Raw genomic sequence first — 22,388 nt, forward strand, 5'->3', positions numbered from 1 at the left:
CACATTTTTCTCTGCGTTTTTGTCGATTTTATTCAAATGTTTTTGTCACTTTTATTCCAATTCTTTTGTCACTTTTTTTGGCATTTTTTAAATTTTTTCTTTAACTTTTTTTGGTCACTTTCTTTTAACAAGTTTGTCACCTGTTGCAATGTTTTTGATGGTTTCTTTTGTCACTTATTTCAGCGTTTACATTTTTGTTTTAGCTTTTTCCAACATTTGTCACTTTTTTCAACATTCTTGTGTCATAGTTGTGATATAGAACATTTTTGTAAACGTGTCAAATTTGACAACAGGAGAAGTTTCTTGTGACCAAAGCCTGGCCTTCTCTGCAAGGACTCTTTGTTCAGATCAATCCAGTACATACAACTAAATAAAGGTGTTGACTTTGCAACTCTAAGCTGCTAACCAATTAACTAGACCCACGGCTGAAACATATCAATTCATGATCTAGTTTTGTTCTTGCAACACCAGGTGGTTTGTTGTTTAGGTGCCATTTACTGCGCTGTATAACATGCAGCTGTGTCTATGAAGAGTAGAAGTAACTCTTACCTGGTTTGGACCCTTCAGCCACCGAGCCGTTGTACACCTGGTTCTGAAACTCAGGTCTGTTGTCGTTCATGTCAATCACATAAATGTATAGATCGATTGGGTTCTCCACCTGGTTACCATTCATGTCCACTGCATGGGCTCGCAGCTGTGAATACACATAAATGAACACAATGAAACAAGGGATCATTTGCATTCAACGATGAGTATGAGCTTGAAAAAATATTCCAAATGTAGTTTGACTGACAACAGGACCCTGGCTTGATTGATATGAAACTGTGCAGACTGTCTGGACTGGTGTCTTTGACTTTATTTGACTTTATTAAGTGGCAACTACATTTAACTGGCAAATATCCTGTTTCTTCTCTGCCAGCTGCATATAAGTAGCCGGTTGATATTTTGGCATGGACCCCAACAACACAGACAGGGGCAAAGTAAGGAAATGTTCCAGACACACAAACAGCACCTATTTTGTTGTTAGCACAGCCAGAGGTCTAAAAGAAATATCAGAGAAGTGTTTCTGCTCAAGCTGTGGCTTCTTTTTGTGCGCTGTGAATGTTTGTTTTGACAAAGGTAGCCATTTGGATTGATGTCTGTGACTGATGAGTGTTTCCATGAAAATTCACACATAAGTCAATGTGAAAATAGAGAGAGCAAAAGGGAAGAGAATGAAGAAAAAAGGCGGAGCAGGGAAAAGTGAGATGGGAAGGAGAGGAGGAGAGTGACTGAGCCTTGTGCAAGTAAATGAGAGATGGAAACACAAAGAGGCAGTGTTGGGTTGTGGGGGCTTGAACAGGGAGGACTGACAAAAGCAATCATCATCTATAGTGGGATGTCTTAATCTCCACCGCTGCTGTTACACACCCTCCACTCCCCACCAATCCCCACTAATGATATCTAACATTACGCAAAGCTTTGTAATAGCCCTGGAACCAAACCAGCACTGTTCACTGTGACTTACATTACTCTCATTCAATTGCCTAGAGATCCATATCCTCCTGCAAAAAATTATATTCAATCACAGCTTGGCTTGGTAAGAGGTGAAGGGCTCTCATTCTGGCTAAAACTAACACAGTGGCAACAAAATATTGTCTCTGCCACAACACAGTTGAGGAGGATCTGCTATCTGCCTATTTACAGGAAGGTGGGATGTATTGTGGGGAGACATGAAAGACGAAATGGCGCCACGTGCCTTCACTGAAACACAACTAATCATGTCGGCTTTTGTGCCTGCCTGACAAGGATGTTTCAAAACATACCCTAACACAAGTCCGCCTGAGCATTCACACACGCATCCAAACACCAATTCAAACACATGTTTACGCATTTAAACATGAAAAGTGCACAGATACATGCTGGGGAGACAGCCAATCAAAAGAGCCCTCTTTAGCCACTTTAGCCCTCTTTAATGATCCTCAAGATGCTAGTTTTCAATTGGCTGAAGCACAGCAAACACACATGGAGAGGAGACCCAACAAACAAACAAGCCCAATCTGTTTTCTCAGCTGTGAACACTGCACACTGAGTGATACGTGATATGTACGTCTGTGATATGTGTGACTGTTTCAGTGTATGTGTGTGCTTTGTGTGTGTGTGTGTGTGTGTGTGTATGTGTGAATGTGCAATTATGATTGTGTGTTTTTGTTTGTGTTAAACTGTGTTTTTGTGTGTGTATGTTTTGTCCTTACTGCCTGTGGATTTGTGTTTGTACATCCCTGCATAATTTCTCATATTTCTACATTTGTTTATATCTCTGTATTTGCGTCTCTATGCGCGTCTTCCTGTGTGTCTTCCTGTGTGTGTGTGTGTGTGTGTGTGTGTGTGTGTGTGTGTGTGTGAGCGCATCAGAGTCTGTTTATGTGTGTCTGTGTTTGTGTGCTCGATGGAGGAATTGGAAATGTGATCTAAGGGCCTGGAGGAGTGTGTGCGTCTTGCAGACTGCAAATGTGTGTGAACCAACATCAGTATTCTGCAGGGTGAGCTTTAGTATGACTGGACCAACCACAGAGGAGAAATACAGTTTGTATTTGGCCCATTGGTCCTCTTACCCAATATATAACAGTACTTGCATGGTACTTACAGAAATCCTTGACAATTCTGGACTATATGTGGCGCTTTCTTCTTTCTCAGTAAAAATATTGTAGCTATTGCTGCTTATGCCAACTACCTATGTATAACAATGGACATTTCCCAAATACAAAATCTCTATTTCTTATGATACACTCATTGAGGGGTTTAAATGTACAAACCAGACAGGCCACTATAACTATTATTATTTTTCAAAAAAAGAAGCTAGCAGCGTGGCTCTAGGGATGGCAATGTTGTCTGTCAGTCGATAAGCCCACCGCCACTTGGTTGGTCCACACTGGAATGTCTCAACAATGATTGGACCGATTTCCATAAAATTGAAGATATTCAAGGTCAAGGTAAATTGTAATGACTTTCATGATGGAATGACTTTTCTCTGATTTTTCCTCTAGCGCAGATAGAAGGTCAACGTTTTCACTTATTCAGTGAAATACCTCAGCATCTACTAGATGGATTGGCACACAACACAACACAACACACAACATTTTGTAGGATACATCATGCTCAGACAATACATCCTGATGACTTTCATTTTTCCCTGACTTTTTATCTAGAGCCATCATCAGGATTTGTCCAGTACTTTGATTTATGACCAAATATCTTCAAAACTAATGACATTCCGATCAGTCTCAGCTGTACTTTGTTTTTAATGCTAATTAGCAAATGTTAGCATGCTAACATACAGAACTAAGATGGTGAACGTGGTTAACATAATACCTGCTGAACATCAGCATGTTAGCATTCTGACGTGTGCATGTAGCTCAAAGCACCACTGGGCTGTAGACTTTTTTTATTTTATACTTTATTTTCCATTTTTTATAACAGTTACTGGGCTGTAGACTGTTCAGGTTCATCTCACTTCCTTTATTTAATAGCTCCTCGGTCCTGGGCTGAACCGGAATTCCCTCCCTTCTGATGGCCGTCTCAAAGCTCTTATTCCTGCCCCGAGGACTAAGGATCGAGGATTGAGGATTGAGGATTGAGGATCAAGTATCGAGGATCGAGGATCGAGGATCGAGGATCGAGGAGCTATGAGTGAGGATACACGAGAGCAGCCTTCCTGGAAGCCGTGCAGCTGAAAGCCGTTGCTAACTCCGCCCATACAGCTGACGTATTCACGTGACGCTTCAGAGAAGAGGACTGCCCATATGAATTGCCTTCGAGATCCACCACTGTATCCAAGATCCAGCAGCCAATTATCCCAAATCACAAATTTGCCTCAAGAGGCATTACAACCTTTCCGGCATACGACACCCTCTGTCCTCAGACCCTCGCTGCAGATAAGGAAAAACTCCCCCCAAAATCCTTTTAACAGGGAAAAAATGGAGAAACTTCAGGAACAGTAATTAAAGAGAGATCCCTCTCCCAGGACAGACATGCAATATATGCTGTGTGCACAAATACGTTGAATATGTGACACAATATTCATATAAAAGACTAAATAAATAGCATTACAGTATAAACAATAAGGATAATTAATAATATGTATATATATATATATATATATATATATATATATATATATATATATATATATATATATATATATATACACACATATATGAAGAATGTGGAGGACATTGCGCAATTTTGAGGTGCCATAAACTGAAAAGGATGTAAACAACGCGACCCCTCGAAATTAACACAAATGTCCCAACAGCACTATGAGCTGATCTTCATCGGTGTAAAACACACATACAAACACTGTACATGCATTCATGCAAACAAACAAAAAAACGCAGACTATCTCATATTTGTCCAATTCTCCTTGTGCCCGGCTGACTCACAGCAGATCTGTCTGACAAAACTGAAGTTCGGGCTAACACCCACTCTCCTCACCTCGCAGATCACTTCCCCCTGGTGCTAGTCTGTCAAAAACAGCAGCCTCGTCTCTCTTTTCACTTGAACCCAAAACTAACAAGCAAAGTTTGGCCTGGGAGAGCGCAGCAGTGCTGGGAACTTCCTGTCAAGTTGAAAGAAAGTAAGCAATGGACTAAATTTCCCCTGAGTCAAACTATGGCTATATTCTCCTCCACTAAATCATATATCACATCACAAGCAGCATGGGTCCACGGGAGCCTAAATAGGAGCCACATTCAACTTGAAGTGCCCTCAACCTAACATGCTGTTTTCACTACAGGCAGTGTCAAATAAGAACTGTTTACTGAGCGGCTGTCCTTTCCCAGGAACGAATAACCTGGCTGCTTTATTGATCCCAATTTGCTGGTTGAGTGTAAGAGCAGACCGTATGGAGAGACAACAAATATACAGTACATGCAGCAATGTCCAGGGCCTGAACGTCGCAGGTAAGGTAATAAGAGGCTCATCTAAAAGTAAATGGAACACACACACAGAAGAGACAAACCAATCAAGAAGCCAATCATCTAGAGCTTTGTGTTTGTTTGTAGTCATCGCACATCCTGTGTGTGTGTGCGCACTGGTGTTTATAATGTGTGCATACTGCTCTGAGTATGAGCTGACAGAGACACCAAAGAGATCCACTCTCCTTTATTCTATTCTTCCTCTGAGACAGCGGCATGCTTTCGAATTAGCTCTATCAGCAGCGCAGCCATCTATCATGCTGACAGGCACGCGGGTGTTTGCGACTGACACCAGCGCTAACCTCGAGTGGAGGTGTTAGTCTTTGCTGATATAAACTGAAACCTGTAATGTGTCTATATGAACCAATGGCCTAGCGTTAACACAAGTCTCATGTGGTCTGCATATTTAATTCACACATTTGCGAAGCTGTTTAACCCGAGGTTCCACAGGGGCCAGTCATGAACTCGAATGTGTGTGTGTGTGTGTGTGTGTGTGTGTGTGTGTGTGTGTGTGTGTGTGTGGCGCGGAGTCCTATGGGCCATATCCAAGCAAACTGTACAGCTATCAGCCCGGTGATATTATGGATCCAACGTAACTTCTAGGCAAGTCCCGCCCTATGAAGCAGCTCGATTGGTTGGGGTTAGGCATTGACCTCGAGTGGTTAAGGTTAGTAAGGCTGTCCTCAACTAAAGAAATTCTTAGTCGACTAATCGATTAGATGATTTAATTGACAGAGCTGTGCGCTTTGAGAGGTGGTTAAGACTAGAAAAGCACAATATAAATGTAGTTAATTAACCATCTGTAAAACTGAGTTTCTCCACAATTAATCCTGCAAAAGCACCACTTTAAATCTTGTGTTTACCATAAATGTGCTCAGAAGTTTCTTGGAAATAAGTAATTAAGCATGAATAAGCATCGAAAATGACTAATCGACTAAAGAAATCTTAGTCGACTAAGACCAAAATGACTGATTAGTCGACTAATCGACTAAGAGGTGGCAGCCCTAAAGGTTAGTGATAGCCGACTGGTCGGGGGATAGGACCTGAACAAATCGGGTGAAGTTACTGTGCGTAGTGTGTAATAGTATTGTGTGAATGCTATTGATGGGCGTGTCTTGCCTAGAAGTTGCGTGGGTTGCATAATAACGCGTCAGCCTGCATCTTTGAACAGCACAACGCCGAACAACGTGTGGGGGTGGTGAAGTGAAACAGGGCAGCAGTACAAGACAGAAAAGTGGAAAGCACATAGGGGTGTACGATATGACGATATTAGATCGTGAGCGATTACAGCGTCTCCACGATCTGCCTTTACAGAGAGATTGTTAGTATTGTACAACAGTGCCCATTCTGTCAGTTGCAGTTCAATGGCTCCAGTGTTTTCCCTGCATACAGCGGCGCCACTGCTAAATCTCCCCAAACGCAATTTATTTAAGCAGTGAGAGTCGGGGGCGAGCAAGGATTACAGATCGCAAACCCTCAGACTATGCCACCGTCTGTTATTGGTTATTATTCCACATGGAGCGAGCAGAGGAGAGACAGGTGAAGATAACAATGCCACTGGACTACCGGTTAATTGCTCTGTGATAAGATCGTGGATTGTGATCCTTACTGAAAATAATCGTGATATACAGTACAGGCCAAAAGTTTGGACACACCTTCTCATTCAATGCGTTTCCTTTTTATTTTCATGACTATTTACATTGTAGATTGTCACTGAAGGCATCAAAACTATGAATGAACACATATGGAATTATGTACTTAACAAAAAAGTGTGAAATAACTGAAAACATGTCTTATATTTTAGATTCTTCAAAGTAGCCACCCTTTGCTTTTTTATTAATAAGGAGAAAAATTCCACTAATTAACCCTGACAAAGCACACCTGTGAAGTGAAAACCATTTCAGGTGACTACCTCATGAAGCTCATTGAGAGAACACCAAGGGTTTGCAGAGTTATCAAAAAAAGCAAAAGGTGGCTACTTTGAAGAATCTAAAATATAAGACATGTTTTCAGTTATTTCACACTTTTTTGTTAAGTACATAATTCCATATGTGTTCATTCATAGTTTTGATGCCTTCAGTGAGAATCTACAATGTTAATAGTCATGAAAATAAAGAAACACATTGAATGAGAAGGTGTGTCCAAACTTTTGGCCTGTACTGTATACAGAAAGTAAGAAGAACGGGGGAAAAGAGAGACCCAGCCCTGCTTATGGTATAGACACAAACCATGTAACAATCAGAATTCCATACATGTACGCACACACTTGAAGCTGCACCTGCTCATTAGCTCTGATGGGAAGAACCAAGACAACCGTTTTCCTGCACTCCACCTTTTTCTGTCTCTTTCCCTCCATTCTATCCATCTTGCGCTCCTCTGTGCAGTTAAACGTCAATATAAAAGCCAGCTGAAGTGGCTGTGTTTTGTCAAGGCCTTTATCCTTTCATTGCCGGCTCCGGCATTAATCAGAACCTGGGGATGTTGGTGTGAAGGTACTGTACAGTTCTCTGAATGCGCTGCGACTTGTGGTTTTGTTTCGGCAGGCAACGTTAGTGTTAGAATGAAAGGGAGATGGGCAAGAGAACAGGCGAGGCACATATCCACAGGGATAATTAGGAGATAATGAGTAAATGGAGCTAGAGGGGAAAACAAAAACAGACAAGACAGACGCATTTCTTATTACGTGGAATGAGGCTCTCTCCTCTCTGTCCAGGGGTTGCGTGACAAACATGTTGCCGCTGATGGGGTCTATGTTGTAGATCCCGCTCGGGGGCTGATCAGCGCCTGCTCCCGTGATGCTGTAGCGGATGCCAACAGCCTTGTCCTGGTCTGAGCGGATCTGAGAACAGAACCAGAGAAACAAGTTTAACAGAGGGGAACATTTTTGATTTTAGTCCTAGCTTTTCCTGCACTTGCAACAGAAAGCACAAAATGATCAAAGCATAGAGACATACTGTACAAAAAAAACCCGCATTGTGAAATACAACCAAAAGTTTGAGAGAAGAGTGAGAGAACATGGGATGTTTGATAGAAACATTGATGCCATCTTTCTTTTGTGCTAACGCTTTGAACCTACAGCCTGAAGGTAAAAATTGAAATTGAACAACTTGCAGTAAAGGAAATAGAGCCACTGTCAGATGATTTTGTCTGAACTGTTGAGTTTTTGTTGAGTCTACTTACCTTCATGGCAGCTTTTTAGCAAACCTTGAACAAGTGTAAAAGGACTGAAAAGGACCTTACTGGTAGCTATGATGGGTTTTCTGACAGATACCTGCCTGAATGATGTGAAAATGACTCATGTCTGACTGGCGCTTAAGGCGAGACACTACAGGCAAAAACATTGATTTTTCATGCACTGGTCAACTTTGAGATTTTGGGCTATTTTTCTTCCAGAACATGTCTTTCAAACTAGTGCAAAGAAAACATAATACACATTTAGGTGTTTATTTCACTAAACTCTGTCTTATTTGTGACTGAAGATTTTTCCTAAATTCACCAAAAGTTAACTTTAGATAATGCCTCATTTGCATATTTAAACATAACATTTCAGAAAACCTGTAATACAAAAAGTTGTAATTGTCTTAATGTAAGTAGGGAAGTTGCATGGTGATATCTATTAGTTCATATTTTTAACCCTATCCACCGGTAGTGTCTTGCAAAATGTATTGAATTTTACAATCCATATTTTTAATGGCTGTTTTCTCCAAATGCCTTTTTTTTCTCAAACTCTTCAGCAGCACCTACATACACCAAACTTTCCAGTTTTATTTATATTTACATTGTGAAGGTTCTTACAGAGGGGTTTGTTCACATATCATAGCCTGATATATATAAAACAATGGATATGGAAAATAGATTTTTTCAGTATTTATACATGTAATACAGAATTTTCTTTTATGTAGTGATAAAAAGATTTTTATCGGAAAAAAGACTTTCCTGGCTTTCCTGATGGTGCACAGCTAAGCTAACGTTACTTTGCTAGTAGACTGTGATGGGTGGTCTGTCCACCCAACCTTAAAAGAGGAAAAGTCAAGCACGAAGCAGCCTCGGACTTTTATTGGTTCTCGAACCACCAGTATGCCTCGACGCAGACGATCCAGGGATCGAATCCGATCTGTGATGGTTTTCCTGCATGTCTTCCCCCTTTCATGTCTCAGCTTTCCTATCCAATAAAGGCAGAAATGCCCCCAAAAAATAAATAAAAAAGACCTTATCCTCAACTTTTAACAAGCACTTAGTAAACGAGGACAACAAAGTGCTCATTACAAAACACTAGCATCATGGCTAACTGGAGAAGTCTCTCATTTCTAATTAAGAGGTAAAGCATGACAGTGGAAATCTCTCCTTGGGTTTTTGACTTTATAGAATATACTGCTGCATCCAGGGGCAATACAAGTACGTACAAAGTGGCCCGTTGCATTGCTTCTTAGTTTGGGGTTCCTTATTATCCATTTAGTCAGTGCTTGTCAGTGCTGTCACTAGTTAATTTGGACTTCCAAACCAACCGACCTCATGACGTCACAGGCTATGCTAGGACAAGATGGCGCTACTCTTGTTTGAAAAATGAAATATAGATTACTTATTATTTTAATCCAGTTTCACTGACAGTGTTAAACCTATACTATTTTGGGAATCCATCTTGTAAATTATGCTAACTATTTAGTGTTTCATTTCCACTTTAATGTCTCAATGTGCCTGTTCCACACACCGTTAACACCTCAGCTGTTATTTCTCACACAGTTCAAAATGTGACATTTATAGAGCTGCCACAGCAATAATAAATATCCATACTTTGCTCAGCACCTTGCAGACTTTAAATAAGACAAAAGGAGATGGAATTGAAGCATTTCTTTCCGTGGCATTGATTTTCAATGGGCTCCAAGGATTCACCACCAATGGTCACCACACAATGCATCAATGTGACATTACTTAAATTGGTTGGTCTGAAAGTGTTACCATTACTCATACAAAGGCTGCCCCCTCTGAACATTCAGAATACTTTCCTAGAAAACTATTCCTTTAACTTTTAAATCATATTACATAGTGTTGTGTTATCGTGCATACTTATGGCCATAGTAAACTATGGCCATAATGCTTAAAGACATGACTTTATTTTCTTTTTTGCTTGTGACCCCTTAATAGTCAATCAATGTCTACTTGCAACTGCTCTTCACAGGTTGCATGACTTTTAGTTCTGAGCACTTCAGTTCAGGAGTGATTGAGAGTGATTTTCCATCCTCACTGTTTAATTTGAAAAATGTTTAGGGATCTAAAAATAGAGGTATAATGATACAGAATTATCACAAGAAATGCATTTGAATAAAGTCTGAAAAATTAAGAGGATTTTGTAAGGCTTGTAAGGTTTTGTTTTCGTATTTTGCGACCACAGCAATTCATCTTGTGACCCTTTGTGGTTGGGAATCACTGTCTTAAACAAACTACAGTACAATACAACCCAGTATACATAGCTGTAATCTGATTACTGTGTTCATGTTCAGTAATGAGATTCACAGGATTAATTTGATCAGATTACTAGTGGCCAATGACTCTTTAAAGGGGTGATAAAATGCAAAACCGATTTTACCCTGTCATAGTTGAATAACGACAGTTCAGTGGGTAAATAGGACATACATAGAAGCTCAAAGTCCCACTGACACCCCTTTACTATGAAAATCTCATATTTTGAAACTGCCACTGAAAACGGGCGAATCTCAACAAAGCTGGAAGTTGACGTCAACCTCCCAAGACCTGTAACTTTGTCACTCCCATGGGTGTATTAAGAGAACGGTCACGCCCCAATAGGCTACACAACTGACCTGAGATCAGGTAGTCTTCTGAATCTAGGTCACGCAGATCTCTGCTATTCCATTACAAAATTCACTTCTGAAACTTTTTAATGCGAGAAATCAACTATGTAAGGCTCAAATATGGGCCGTTTTACGAAAATGGATGGCTAATTGCAAATTTTGTCCGACTGTGTCGGAGTTCAGCGGCTGGTGCTGCCTGGGTTGCTACATCGCCGCCCTGTACCAAACGCCGCTGCGCTGACAGAGCTCCAGGGCCTGCAGCTCGCTGTTCTCCCTCCCCTCTTCCTGCTACCGGGTGAGTGACTGAGAGCGCGGTCAGCGAGCTTGTTACGCCCGCAATCTCTTACCGCAGCCCGCAGGTTCCAGTTAATCTTATAATGGATAGGTGTGTTGAGTTATTTAAACAAACAATTGGGGAAATAAACGTCTCTTGTCTGCGAGTCTCATTGATAGAGCCCGCGGTGAGCTGGAGTCCATCAATGAGAGCTAGCTAGCCTCCTCCTAACGAGACCTTTGACATTCACAAAAATGCATTCAATTGAAATCCGAAATCGGACAAGTGTTAGCTAAGCTTTGTAAGACCTTGGGGAACCTGTAATATTCATGCCGTGACGAAATTCAAACTGTAAATATACTATAGTTATGCCAAAAATGTAGCTAGCTAGTCGCAATCATTTCCCATTATATTCAATGGGACACACAGCTAGCTTGCTGCTCCTCCTAATAAGACACAATCTTACACAACGGTTAGCTTTATAAGACATTGGGGTAGATGTTCTATAAATAGCATGACAAAATTCAAACCGTAAATATATTATAGTTATGCCGGCAGCCCTGGTAGTGCAGTATCCACAAAGGGTGACTTTGCCCTGGGTATGGAGCCCAGCAGGCTGCCGCTTTCTCGTCAGACTGTGTGGAGCTCCTAAAGTCCGACACGTCTTACCAAATTTGCAATTAGCCATACATTTTCGTAAAACGGCCCATATTTGAGCTTTATATAGTTGATTTCTCGCATAAAAAAGTGATTCTGTCGCGTCTCTAATGTGTGTGTATAGGGGATTCGCTCAACCAATCAACGCCCGTCTCTAATGTGTGCGTATGGCAATTCACTCAACCAATCAGCGCGCAACTCATGTAAATATTCATGAGCATACCATATTTGGAAGAAAAGCTCTTGTTACAAATACGGCCAAAACACAGGGATGCATAAGGGCCAATAAAATATCAACCAGGCTATTTTCAGCCCAACCAATGTTACATACCCCATTAGGAAACCACAAGGAACAGTGTGAAATACCTTATATAATCATTCTATCACCCCTTTAAACCCAGTACTACGGATTGATTGTATAGATTTATGGATGATGGACAAGCGTGCTTTACCTTCATATCATCTTTTCCTCCAAACTCGACTTCAGATTCTTAACACTGCATTGACTCTTTTTCTTTATTGGGACTGAACCATCACTATGGTTACAAGTCAGAGGGAATAATCACAGAGTCAAATAGAAAAAAAAGGAAGGCTGGGCTCTTTTTTCTCTCTATCTTTCTCTTCCCCTCCTATGCAATTTGCCTGGTCTGTGGGGCTGCAGATCATGCATGAAAATGAAATTACTTCATCCGTTCAGCAGTGACGGCGGCTTCTGCATAAAACATCTCTCTGTTTGAACATGATACCCTCTCTCTTAATTTCCAACGTGGTCCTCCCACACTGACAGTGTAGCACTCCGCAGCGAGCCTTCACAGCAGCAATTTTCATTTCCTGAGCTCACTTTCACACAGGATCCACGTGTGGATGCTGCAGATTCAGGTGTAATGTAAAGTGTTGCATTACTCCATCAATCAGTGCGCTCAGGCTATTCTTGGTGTACATGTAATCACTGTAGCGAGAAAATGCTACTGTAAGATGCCCATCATCTGCCAATCAAAGCAGGATGAAATGATGGCATATATAATAACATAATTTGATCATTCACTCTCATCATCAGTGTCATTAGACAAGTAACACGGTGCAGAACAGACGGATTATGCATTTCAGTAATGAGAACATGCCTGCGGAATTTTCTGTTATCTGTGTAAGCGACAAACATCTTAAGGCCTCACTGTTCAAAGCAACGAGAAATTAACTGAGGCACACCACAACGAGTCCCATCTGCTCAAGTTGCGGGAACATACAAAAAACATTGAAATTTAAGAATTCAAAATCCATCACCTTGCATCTATTTCTGCATGCGATTATTCCTTGGCTGCATTAGAGGCAGCTTGTAGCCATATATGTGTGTGAAGTGAAGTGTTTGACAGGTAAGAGATTCTCTGTAAGCACACCAAAGCGAGGATCAAAAGGACCCACTCAGTTCATTAATTAACAAGGGTGTCACGTGGGAAACGTGAAAATTTCACCCGCCACGGGTCTGTGCTTCTTCATCTGGACGTGTGCGTGTTTGCGTGTCTGATTGTGTGTGTCAACTTGTCTTTTCATTGGTACTTCAAAGCAGACCGCGTGTAGTCCACACACTGGTGGAATAGCCCCAAGAGAAGACAAAGGAGCTCTTACACGTTGTGCGGCCTCGGCTTTCACGCCTGCTTAAATTCCATATCAAGGCCACCTGAGACCAGATGTCACATTTGCTGGTGTCTCTTAATGAAGAGTCTTTATATCAATAAATTGAATAAATGAAGAAGCACGGCTTCCCGGAGTCCTGGGAATCCCATGAGTGACAACTGCTCAATTGAGCCATTTGAATAGAATGCTAATGATAAAAGCTAGGATTCCTGCCCTCCTCTTTCTCTCTCTCTCACTATCGCTATCTTTCATTCTCCCTCTAACTTCAGTACCTTCTGGCAGATAGAATGGCTACTAATCACGCTAAAGATAGCAGCGAGAGGCAAATGCAAAGAAACTTAACTGGCTGTCTGTCTCTGTCAGATCAGACCAGCATCAGATAAGTGACCTATTTGTAGCTTTCTGAGTGATTCCCTTGATTACTGACAACTACTGGGATCCTGTGGGACAAGCTATCAGCGTGAGAAGAAAGATGGAGAGAGATGGAGGCAGAGAGACACAGGGATGGAAAGCAATGGGGAGTGGGGAAAATTAGATGAAGAATTAGTGTTCTGTTAAACTCCTCGGGGTGACGCAAGACACATAAACAGATAGAGGGAAAGGAAGGGAAAGGAATACATTTCCATTTATTTAGCATAGCGGCTGGCTGCCTAATTAGCGCAGTGTGAAGTTTCAGTCTGTCCAAATCTCCTTTAATTGATCCAACCCTGTACGATCACCCTATCTGCATGAATAGTTTGATGCCTACATGAACATGGACTAATTCACTGTTTATTGATGGTACTCTGCATTTCATCTGTTCACTTCATGTCTGACTTACGTCTAGCAAAATGAACAAAGCCGCATATATGCAAAGGACAAGCAGTGGAGCTGCTGTTCTCTTTCCCTGGCAGTATTTTGCTTCCAGGAAACAACAATCATCCAACCAGGAAGTCATTAAAGGACAGTGTGCTGCGGGCACCCATGGGATCATTACTGTGTGCTATAGGCTAATGTCACACAATAATGGGAATCTGTAGTTTACACTCTTTGATGACCTCTTTTATGTCACATCCGCGCATTTTCGCTTCTCTCTCTCTCTCTCTCTCTCTCTCCCCCTCTCTTTATTTTATAGCTCATAATGGGCTCAGACACCTCACTTTGCCTTTCGGGCACATCAAACACCCCCCACAGAGTACACAGGCTCGAGAGCCACACCAGGAAACATCATTCAATACCACAGATCTATCCAACACAGTATACATTTACAAACACTCAGCCACACTACTATAAAGAGGACAATGCTGCAAGTTGATGCCACTTTTTTGCCACTGTAGGTTAAAGATGTGTAAATGTCACACATGCATGCACAATGGGGGCAGTTGAATTAGTCTCTGAATGTCTGGATATAGCCAATTCAACCAGGTCCTGTCCATTTAACCTGCTTTGCAAAGGTCATGTCTCTGAAAATAAATGGTTGCTTTGTCTCTGAGCACCTGCTGAATACGTTTGAAAAGGCTTCAGTGGCAAAATATGTAGTAGTATGTAGTATATAGTAAGTAATATGTAGTAGCAGTGCGAGCCTCCTAGTCTGCTGGACCATTGCACACAGTTTTCTCCTACTTACTGCTACTATTTCATTAGCCTATACAAGACTCGACAATAGCTAATCCTGATTCATTTCAAATCCGATTTGAATTGATTTATGTAAAATTGAAGTTTAAAGCTTGTGGCAAGTGCAACATTAGCATGACCCATAGTCAGAATAGACACAATTATAATTGTTTTTAAAAAAAAAGACCCAGGTTGAAAAATACTAAAATGTTCCTTTAATGTATGCAGTGTATCTCATATTACAGAATATAGGAAATGTGGAATGATGGTTTAAATGTACTGTAAATTATATAAGGATGATTTGTTTTTCTTCTCTCTTTACCTATGATTGTTTTCTTTCGTCTATCCTAGCTATTCTAATCTAATATTAAATAGATTTCTTTGAGCTGGTGCTCTATTAATTGTGTTCTTCTTGTCGCTAAACCAATAAAGATATGTTTGATATATGCAATACTGTTATATTTGTATAACAGAGTAAATAAAGGGAGAGAAGCAGTATAAACCTAGCTATTTATATTACTGTGTGGCACAATAAATGTCACTGATGTGCCATTAGCCAAATATGGAAAACGCCTACTGCACAGAAGTTATAACAGTTAGGAATGAGGGCTATAAGTATGTAAGTTTGAGGGACGGTTAATATGCAGTAAATTCAAATTAATGGCATTTCCGTGGTGAGGTGCATTGTGGGAGGAGGTGATGCCGAACAGTCGGGGCACAGACAGGCTACGACTGAGCCCTTCTGGGGGCCTTAGTCACGCTTTAGCTGTCATAGCTGTCAACCATAATTAAGACGGCGTCTGCCAAATATCTGGATGCCTTTATTAGAGACTACTAGTAACTGGATGCTTCATATACTCACAAGGCAGCTCTGCTTTTAGACTCTCTCAGTCTCCTCTGAACCGCCTGTTAAATTGGCACACAAGAACGTAAGAAATAATAATATGGTTATTAAATATGGATGAAAGCATGATTCTGACTTTATATTGTCCAAAATTGAAAGGTCCTATGATATGCTGCTCTTTGGGTTCTTTTAAATAGACCTTAGTGGTCCCGTAATACTATACCTGAAGTCTCTTTCCCGAAATTCAGCCTTGGTGCAGAATTACAGCCACTAGAGCCTAGATTTCTGTGTCTGTAGCTACTGAGGAGGAGAGAGGGAGGGGGCAAGGTGGAGGGTGGGGCAGTTGGTGCCTTGACCAACTGCCACTTTGCTCGTTTGAAAGCCATGATGTCTCTCTCTCATGGGTGGGCCAAATTCTCTGGGCAGGCAGAACAGATTGGCCCACCTGAGCTTTCATTTTCTCAAAGGCAGAGCAGGATTCCCAGGGCTCGGTTTACACCTATCACCATTTCTAGCCACTGGGGGACCATAGGCAGGCTGGGGGAACGCATATTAATGTTAAAAAAAAAACTCATAAAGTGAAATTTTCATGGGACCTTTAAATAATGGGGTAATGTGTTTGGAGTCAGAATTAGTTTTAAGTATTCTGTTGAAGCACCTGATGGTCGGATCATCATGTGGATTCAGTTTAAGCAGAAAAAAATCTGAAGATTTTTGACATTTTTAAACAGGGTTTTAGAGATAACCAAATCTAATTTGCTCTCTGATGCTCTTCTTCCAGTAATGTCAACTGCAAGCTCATATTTCTAATTTCTATTTGCTTTACTGCTCCTTTTTACGCTGCTGCCTGTCGACTTGGGGAATTGCTGGCAAGCTACTAAATGATTTTAAAATATGCTTTGAGTTTTTGTATGTTTCCATTGCAGATTCGCAGCAGGTCTAGCACCTTAGTGAGTGGTTTTAAAGAGAAGAAAAATGACACTGCCATGCTGTAAAAGACTACTGATGTTCCTATATTTGACTTCAGTGTCACCACTGGGTTTAAAATATTCAGCTCTGACTATAAACCTTTGCATTTGTGGCAATGCTGGAATGGCTGCTTACATGAGTCACTGCAAATGGGTGAACTGCTATGTTAAACAGCATTATCAAAAGCATCTGTGCATCTGCAAACTACACAGGCATCCTTGAAAATCGCTGTGTTTGATAATGTCTCATCTTTCCCTGCTGTTATACAGTACCTGTTTTCTCTTTGTTGTACGTGGGGGAAATGGCAAAACTACATGCTTTTTAACTTTCTCTTAAATTTCAGTTTTGCATTGCTTTGATCCCTCCTGCTGTGTGCTTGTAACTCTTCAAAGCTGATGTGCCCTGCTTTTGATGGGGAAGAGGAATTCAAATAATCTGATAGGCCATCCACACAAACATCCAACAAAATGACAGAGGAGGAAATACGAGGCAGAGGATGAAAGAACGAGAGAGAGAGAGAGAGAGAGAGAGAGAGAGAGAGAGATGGGCTGACAAAATGGAAACAAAATTTCCAATTATGGAAAATGTGGGACCTCAAGTTTTTGCCAGCCTTCAAACTTTCCTTCCTACAAAATATAATAACCTTACACATGAGAATGTGGTGATAAAGAGGGGTAAAACCTGCCATTTAGTGGCGTCATGAGAAGGGAATAGTGCGGATGGCTTTAAAAATAGCCACATAGGAGGTCTGTGAGAGAGAAGCTGCAGACAGCTCAGGTTTAATATCTCTCAAGTGAGAGCCCCTGACAGCCACAGTCGAACACAGTTATTCCTGATACTCATACCGAACAGCCATGTCTGGGCCTCGGCACACAGGCTTGCTAGTCCATAATGGATCGGAAACTGAATGGGAAATGAACCAAGCTCCATGCAGCTCAGAAATATTAGTTTTTGCCATATACAGCTCCTTTTCATTCGATGTGCTCTCCCATTATGTCTGTGTTTGTGTTGCCATATGAGTTTGTCTATCTCTTTCTGTCTCTCCGGCACTCCCTCCTCCCAATGCTCCCAGTGGGAGGGAAGCAGCAAGAGTCCCATCAATACAAACGAGCAGGAGTCGCCACCTGAGGAGGGTTTGTCTGCTCCTTTGGTTCTGACATTGCTATTCAGCCATTCTTCTCCACTTTCTAAGACAGTCAACTGAATTGAATCCTTTGAGTTCCTAAGGTTTCCTAAGGTAATGCTTGTGTGAAGTGGATTTGGATTTAAAGATAATAGAGTGAGACTTTTTTTTTTCTTGACAATTTAAGGAAACAAAGCTGAAACCTTTTGGGGAAGATGTTTTTCTCCCTCCAGAGGAGCTGTTTTAATGTGATGTATAAGAGGAAAAGACAATCCAGTTATAGGTGGGTGTGAAAAGAGGGAAAAAGCTTAAAAGGCAACATCTGAGAAAGCAGAGAAATCGTCAAGAAATATCTCTTTTAATGAACACCAGAAAGCATTCTGAATGCCAGCGGCATATTCAATAAATAACCTATAAATTAAAATGTTTGGCTCTCTTTTGAAAAAACTGATAGGAAGTCTTTAGACGAAAATAAAAAAGATGTTCTCGCATTTTGTATCTGCTCAAAAATAGATTAGATGCTTTCTCAAGCATACGTGCACGTTACTGCCTTTAACTCAGACCATTAACCAGACGGTGGAATGAAATGTAGGATCGGAAAAAGGGGCAATTAGAAGGAGAACAAATATTAATGGAAGTTAAGAAGTGACTCACAAACCCAATTACAGCATTAGCCAGGCAATTTAGATGAGCTCTGCGAGAGGCAAGAATCCTGTTGAAATGTACCAGCGGTCTCTCTGCATTAACAATGGCATTAATTCCCCTGATTCACTGCGAGGAGAGAACAATAGAAGCATTTACAGCCATTCTGTCTCCTTTATAACGAGAGCTGCAATCCTTAATTCTGCAATGGGAATGGGAGAGGCAGAGGCCGCCGTTCTTGTCTTACCGGACCCCCAACAGACCACTCGACGATCAACTCGTTAAATGGCACCATTCTCCTGCTCTACCCAAGGCTTCCAAATACAAGGACGATAGGTGTTCCATGCACAGAGAAATGTCCCACAAGATAATTACTGTGAAGACATGGTTGGCTGCTGGAAGGTTGACTAAAGGGAAAGACAGCGGCATAAAGAGATATACAGTAGATAGACAGAGTTATAGATGGAGGAAGGGGGCAGCGCGGAGCTTTCTGCTGCTCTTGCACTTTTCCTCTCCACCGACCGCCATTGCTAAATTGCATCCTTAAACCGAAGCTGCTGCCACACACTCTCATAGGGGACATGCGTCCCCAACAGCCTGGCCAATCAGCAGCACCCTGAGGCCATATGAAAGCCCTTTGGCATGCCTAAGGCTAGTGGGGTCCAACCAATCGGTTAGAGGCCAGGCTTGAAAGGAGGGCCGTGCTTGGCTCAGGGAGCTGCAAAGGCTGCCAATGAGAGTCCAGAGGGGCGTTTGAGTGGCTCAGAGGGAGGCCGCCAGAGGGGTCAGAGTGGACGAGGGCAGACTGACAGTTATTTAGTGAGTGGCTGAGCTCTGTGTCACTCACAACAGCACTCAGCCTTTGTACTACTGGGCCGGCTCTAATGGGACTGTCACCTTCTAATTGTCTGACTGGGGATGCAGAGAATGACAAACGGACACATACGCTCAAATACACAGACAATACAAAGAGATGCACACAAATACACAGATACACACCCGCATCCTCACAGACACAAGCACAAACCAGCAAACAAAAGGCTTTGTGCACAAATGTTTACACTCTTTTTATCCTGAAAGAGATTTGTGTTTATGGGAAATTCTCACAAGGTGCAGTATGTGAGACTGCACTGATCTGCACATCCATTAACAGCAATGGCCTCGGGCTAATTTATATAATACACCTGTGTTACATTATGTGTGTATAATATCCGAATATATTTGCTAACCACCAATTGCTACCCACCATGTTCACCATGGTTGCTAACCTTGTCTGACAGCTTTTTGGTGCTTGGTAGGTAGTGTAGCGTTTCCTTTTTGTTGCTGAAGGCTGCCGTCTGCTGCTGGAAAGGAAGTTAATGAGAGAGAGCTAAGAGTGAAAAAATCAGTGTGCCATAAAACCGAAACAAAGAGTTGAACAACGCTAAAATGTTCTGTAGAGCTGAAGGGAACTGCAGAGTTGGGTTATGATTCTCTGTTGGTTTGTCACTATTAAAATGATTTACTCCATTTTTTTTAAAGCTGGGGGAAGGCAGGCAGTTTGTTTTGGCATCGTTGGGCAAAAATTCCATAATAATCTTTCAGCATATTCTAATTTAAGGGGTCTGAGAGAAAACTAGACTGTTGTCAGGCTTTAGTAAATCTATCCTGTGACGGGAGACTTTGACCAATCAGCGGTCAATTTAGAGAGAGAGAGTGTTACCGTCTTGAGCCTCTAACATCATCATCTAGAGCTGAAAACTGCATTGTGCTTTCTGGACCACTCCAACAAGAGGACATGTACTCTAGAATCTAAATGGAGTCAGGTTTAGTATTTGGAAGATCTGAAGATCTGATCTCCTGTGCAGGAGTCTGGTTAGACAGTACTTTGCCATCGTGAAAAAGTCAAATATGTGGAACAAGACTAAAGGGAACTTTATTCCTGGAGACCTTGTTTTTTGTGGATGATTCAGCAAGAAGAAACTCTTGGATTCTAGGACGCGCTGTGAGGATCAGAGGCAAGAGGTGTTAGAGGAAAAGGGAGTGAGGGGTGTCCTGATTTAAACCGAGACATGTCAACAAACTCTTTCCTAAACTGACTCAGACAGACAGACACTGCACATATACTTGTAATGAACCGAGTGCATGAACCAATGCTAACTGGCTCTACCGGTATTAACTGCTATGTAATAAAGAGTTAGAGACTGAACTATCGGAGTCATTTTGAGGTATTGAAATGGTTATGGTTATTTAAATGACAATCTTTACCTGCTGTCAATAGATAATGGAAATGACTATGTTCAAATCATACAGCTCAGTCATTAGGATTGGTGTAGTTTAGTACAAAGCAGTTTGTGGCCTCACCTTTACACATATATATTGTTGTGTTTGCCGCTTGATTAAATTGTGACTATATTATATATGTAACAGAGACCCACTGCTGTGGCATAGCAATTTGGACAGAAAATGTGACACATCACCAAGGAACAGCTACCAAGGAGGCAGCGCTCTGTTAGAGTAGTGAAGAGTACAGAAACTACTTTACCACACGATCGAACCACTGAAGCATTTAAAGAGCTTGAACCCAATTAAACTCCCACATTTTTGCCGTAGCAGAGTCAAACTCCTCATATTTTGAGATTTTCACACCTATGGGAAAACACGCAGATATCTTGTAAGTTCTGACATTAATGTCAAAATGTCCCCTTGGTGAGAATAACCTAGGGTGAGCTGACAACTCATGTTAGCACTTTCCTTATAGAGAGTGCTACCAGTCAAATCATCCGATGTCTTAAAGTACTACTTAAAGTTAGAGAAAGAAAATTTGATTAAAGCCTTTGGCTCCCCAACTACTGAAACTCTAAGTAGCTAATAAATGAGTTACGACTTCCTGCCAATCAATTACGTGGCATTAGACATGAGACGAGGAAGTAGTAACAGTTCAGTAAAACTACATGTGCTTAGGATTTGTACTGCGTACACTATCCCTCACTGCCTGGAAACTGCCTGCCTTTTTTGGGTGAGAATTAAGTGTTACATTTAGATAAATTTGGTCTTGAATTATGTAATATTATGGCATAGATTTTGTCCTACTACCTTGCGAAACCCATATGATGGTAAAAACACACACATGCGCACCCACCCACGCACACTAACTAGACACAATGTATTTCAATGCACAAAGGTGCATCCCTCATGAAACAGCAGACAAAACAATCGGATCCAAAAAGCATATTATGAGCTCATTATGAGCTGTAATGAAAAACACTGTGCAATATGAGATTGTAAATAAACCGCCGTGTTTTCTTCTTTAATACTGAGCAAACAGCAGTACAGACATTACAATATTGAGCTAACTTGCTCCCACGCATACACACACACACACACACGCACACAGTGTCAAGTTTTCTTCTGCCAAAGTGTGGAAAGTTAATTCGAGTGGTGGGCGAACTTCAACATTTGTTTTAGTTGGTGTGCTTCCGTTTGCTTTTGATAGAAACTCTCTCTAAACGAGGAGTCATTCTGACTGTAACGCATTTAACACTACACTGTACCTTATTATATTACCCATGAGCACTACCATAATGGGCTATTCAAAATAATGAGCTAAACCAAATCATACTGAGTAGGGTTTAATATTTTTCCCGAAAATGAGATGAATCAGATCCCGGGAAATAGACAGCCCATATTCCGGGAATCCCGGGAAATGGCCGGGAAATGGCTGTGTTTTTTGGGTTTGTTTTTAGCCCAAGTAATGTATCGATATCATTCAAATATGCGTTCCCAAAATCCCAAACTGACATTTTTTATTTTATTTGTATCATTTTTAGGACTAAAGAACACAGTTTATGTCCATCATCAACACAGTTTGCAATGATCAATTCTGCTGCGTGATCAAGTGAGCTGCGTGCCC

At 41.3% G+C, this 22,388-nt stretch overlaps 1 protein-coding gene across 4 annotated transcripts in view; it reads right to left on the reverse strand.

Annotated features, from left to right (window-relative positions):
- Positions 1–22,388, reverse strand: part of LOC114554647 (cadherin-4) — a 226,120-nt gene that overhangs the window by 47,206 nt on the left and 156,526 nt on the right. For all 4 annotated transcript variants that reach the window (XM_028576607.1, XM_028576606.1, XM_028576605.1 and 1 more), the window contains exons 6-7: positions 7,639–7,794; positions 550–694 (exon numbers count right to left, since the gene is read on the reverse strand). In XM_028576607.1, the coding sequence (XP_028432408.1) occupies positions 550–694; positions 7,639–7,794 (301 nt within the window). The remainder of the gene's footprint in view (positions 1–549; positions 695–7,638; positions 7,795–22,388) is intronic.

This window comes from Perca flavescens, chromosome 4 (assembly GCF_004354835.1).
Source record: "Perca flavescens isolate YP-PL-M2 chromosome 4, PFLA_1.0, whole genome shotgun sequence".
Classification (NCBI taxonomy): Eukaryota; Metazoa; Chordata; class Actinopteri; order Perciformes; family Percidae; genus Perca; species Perca flavescens.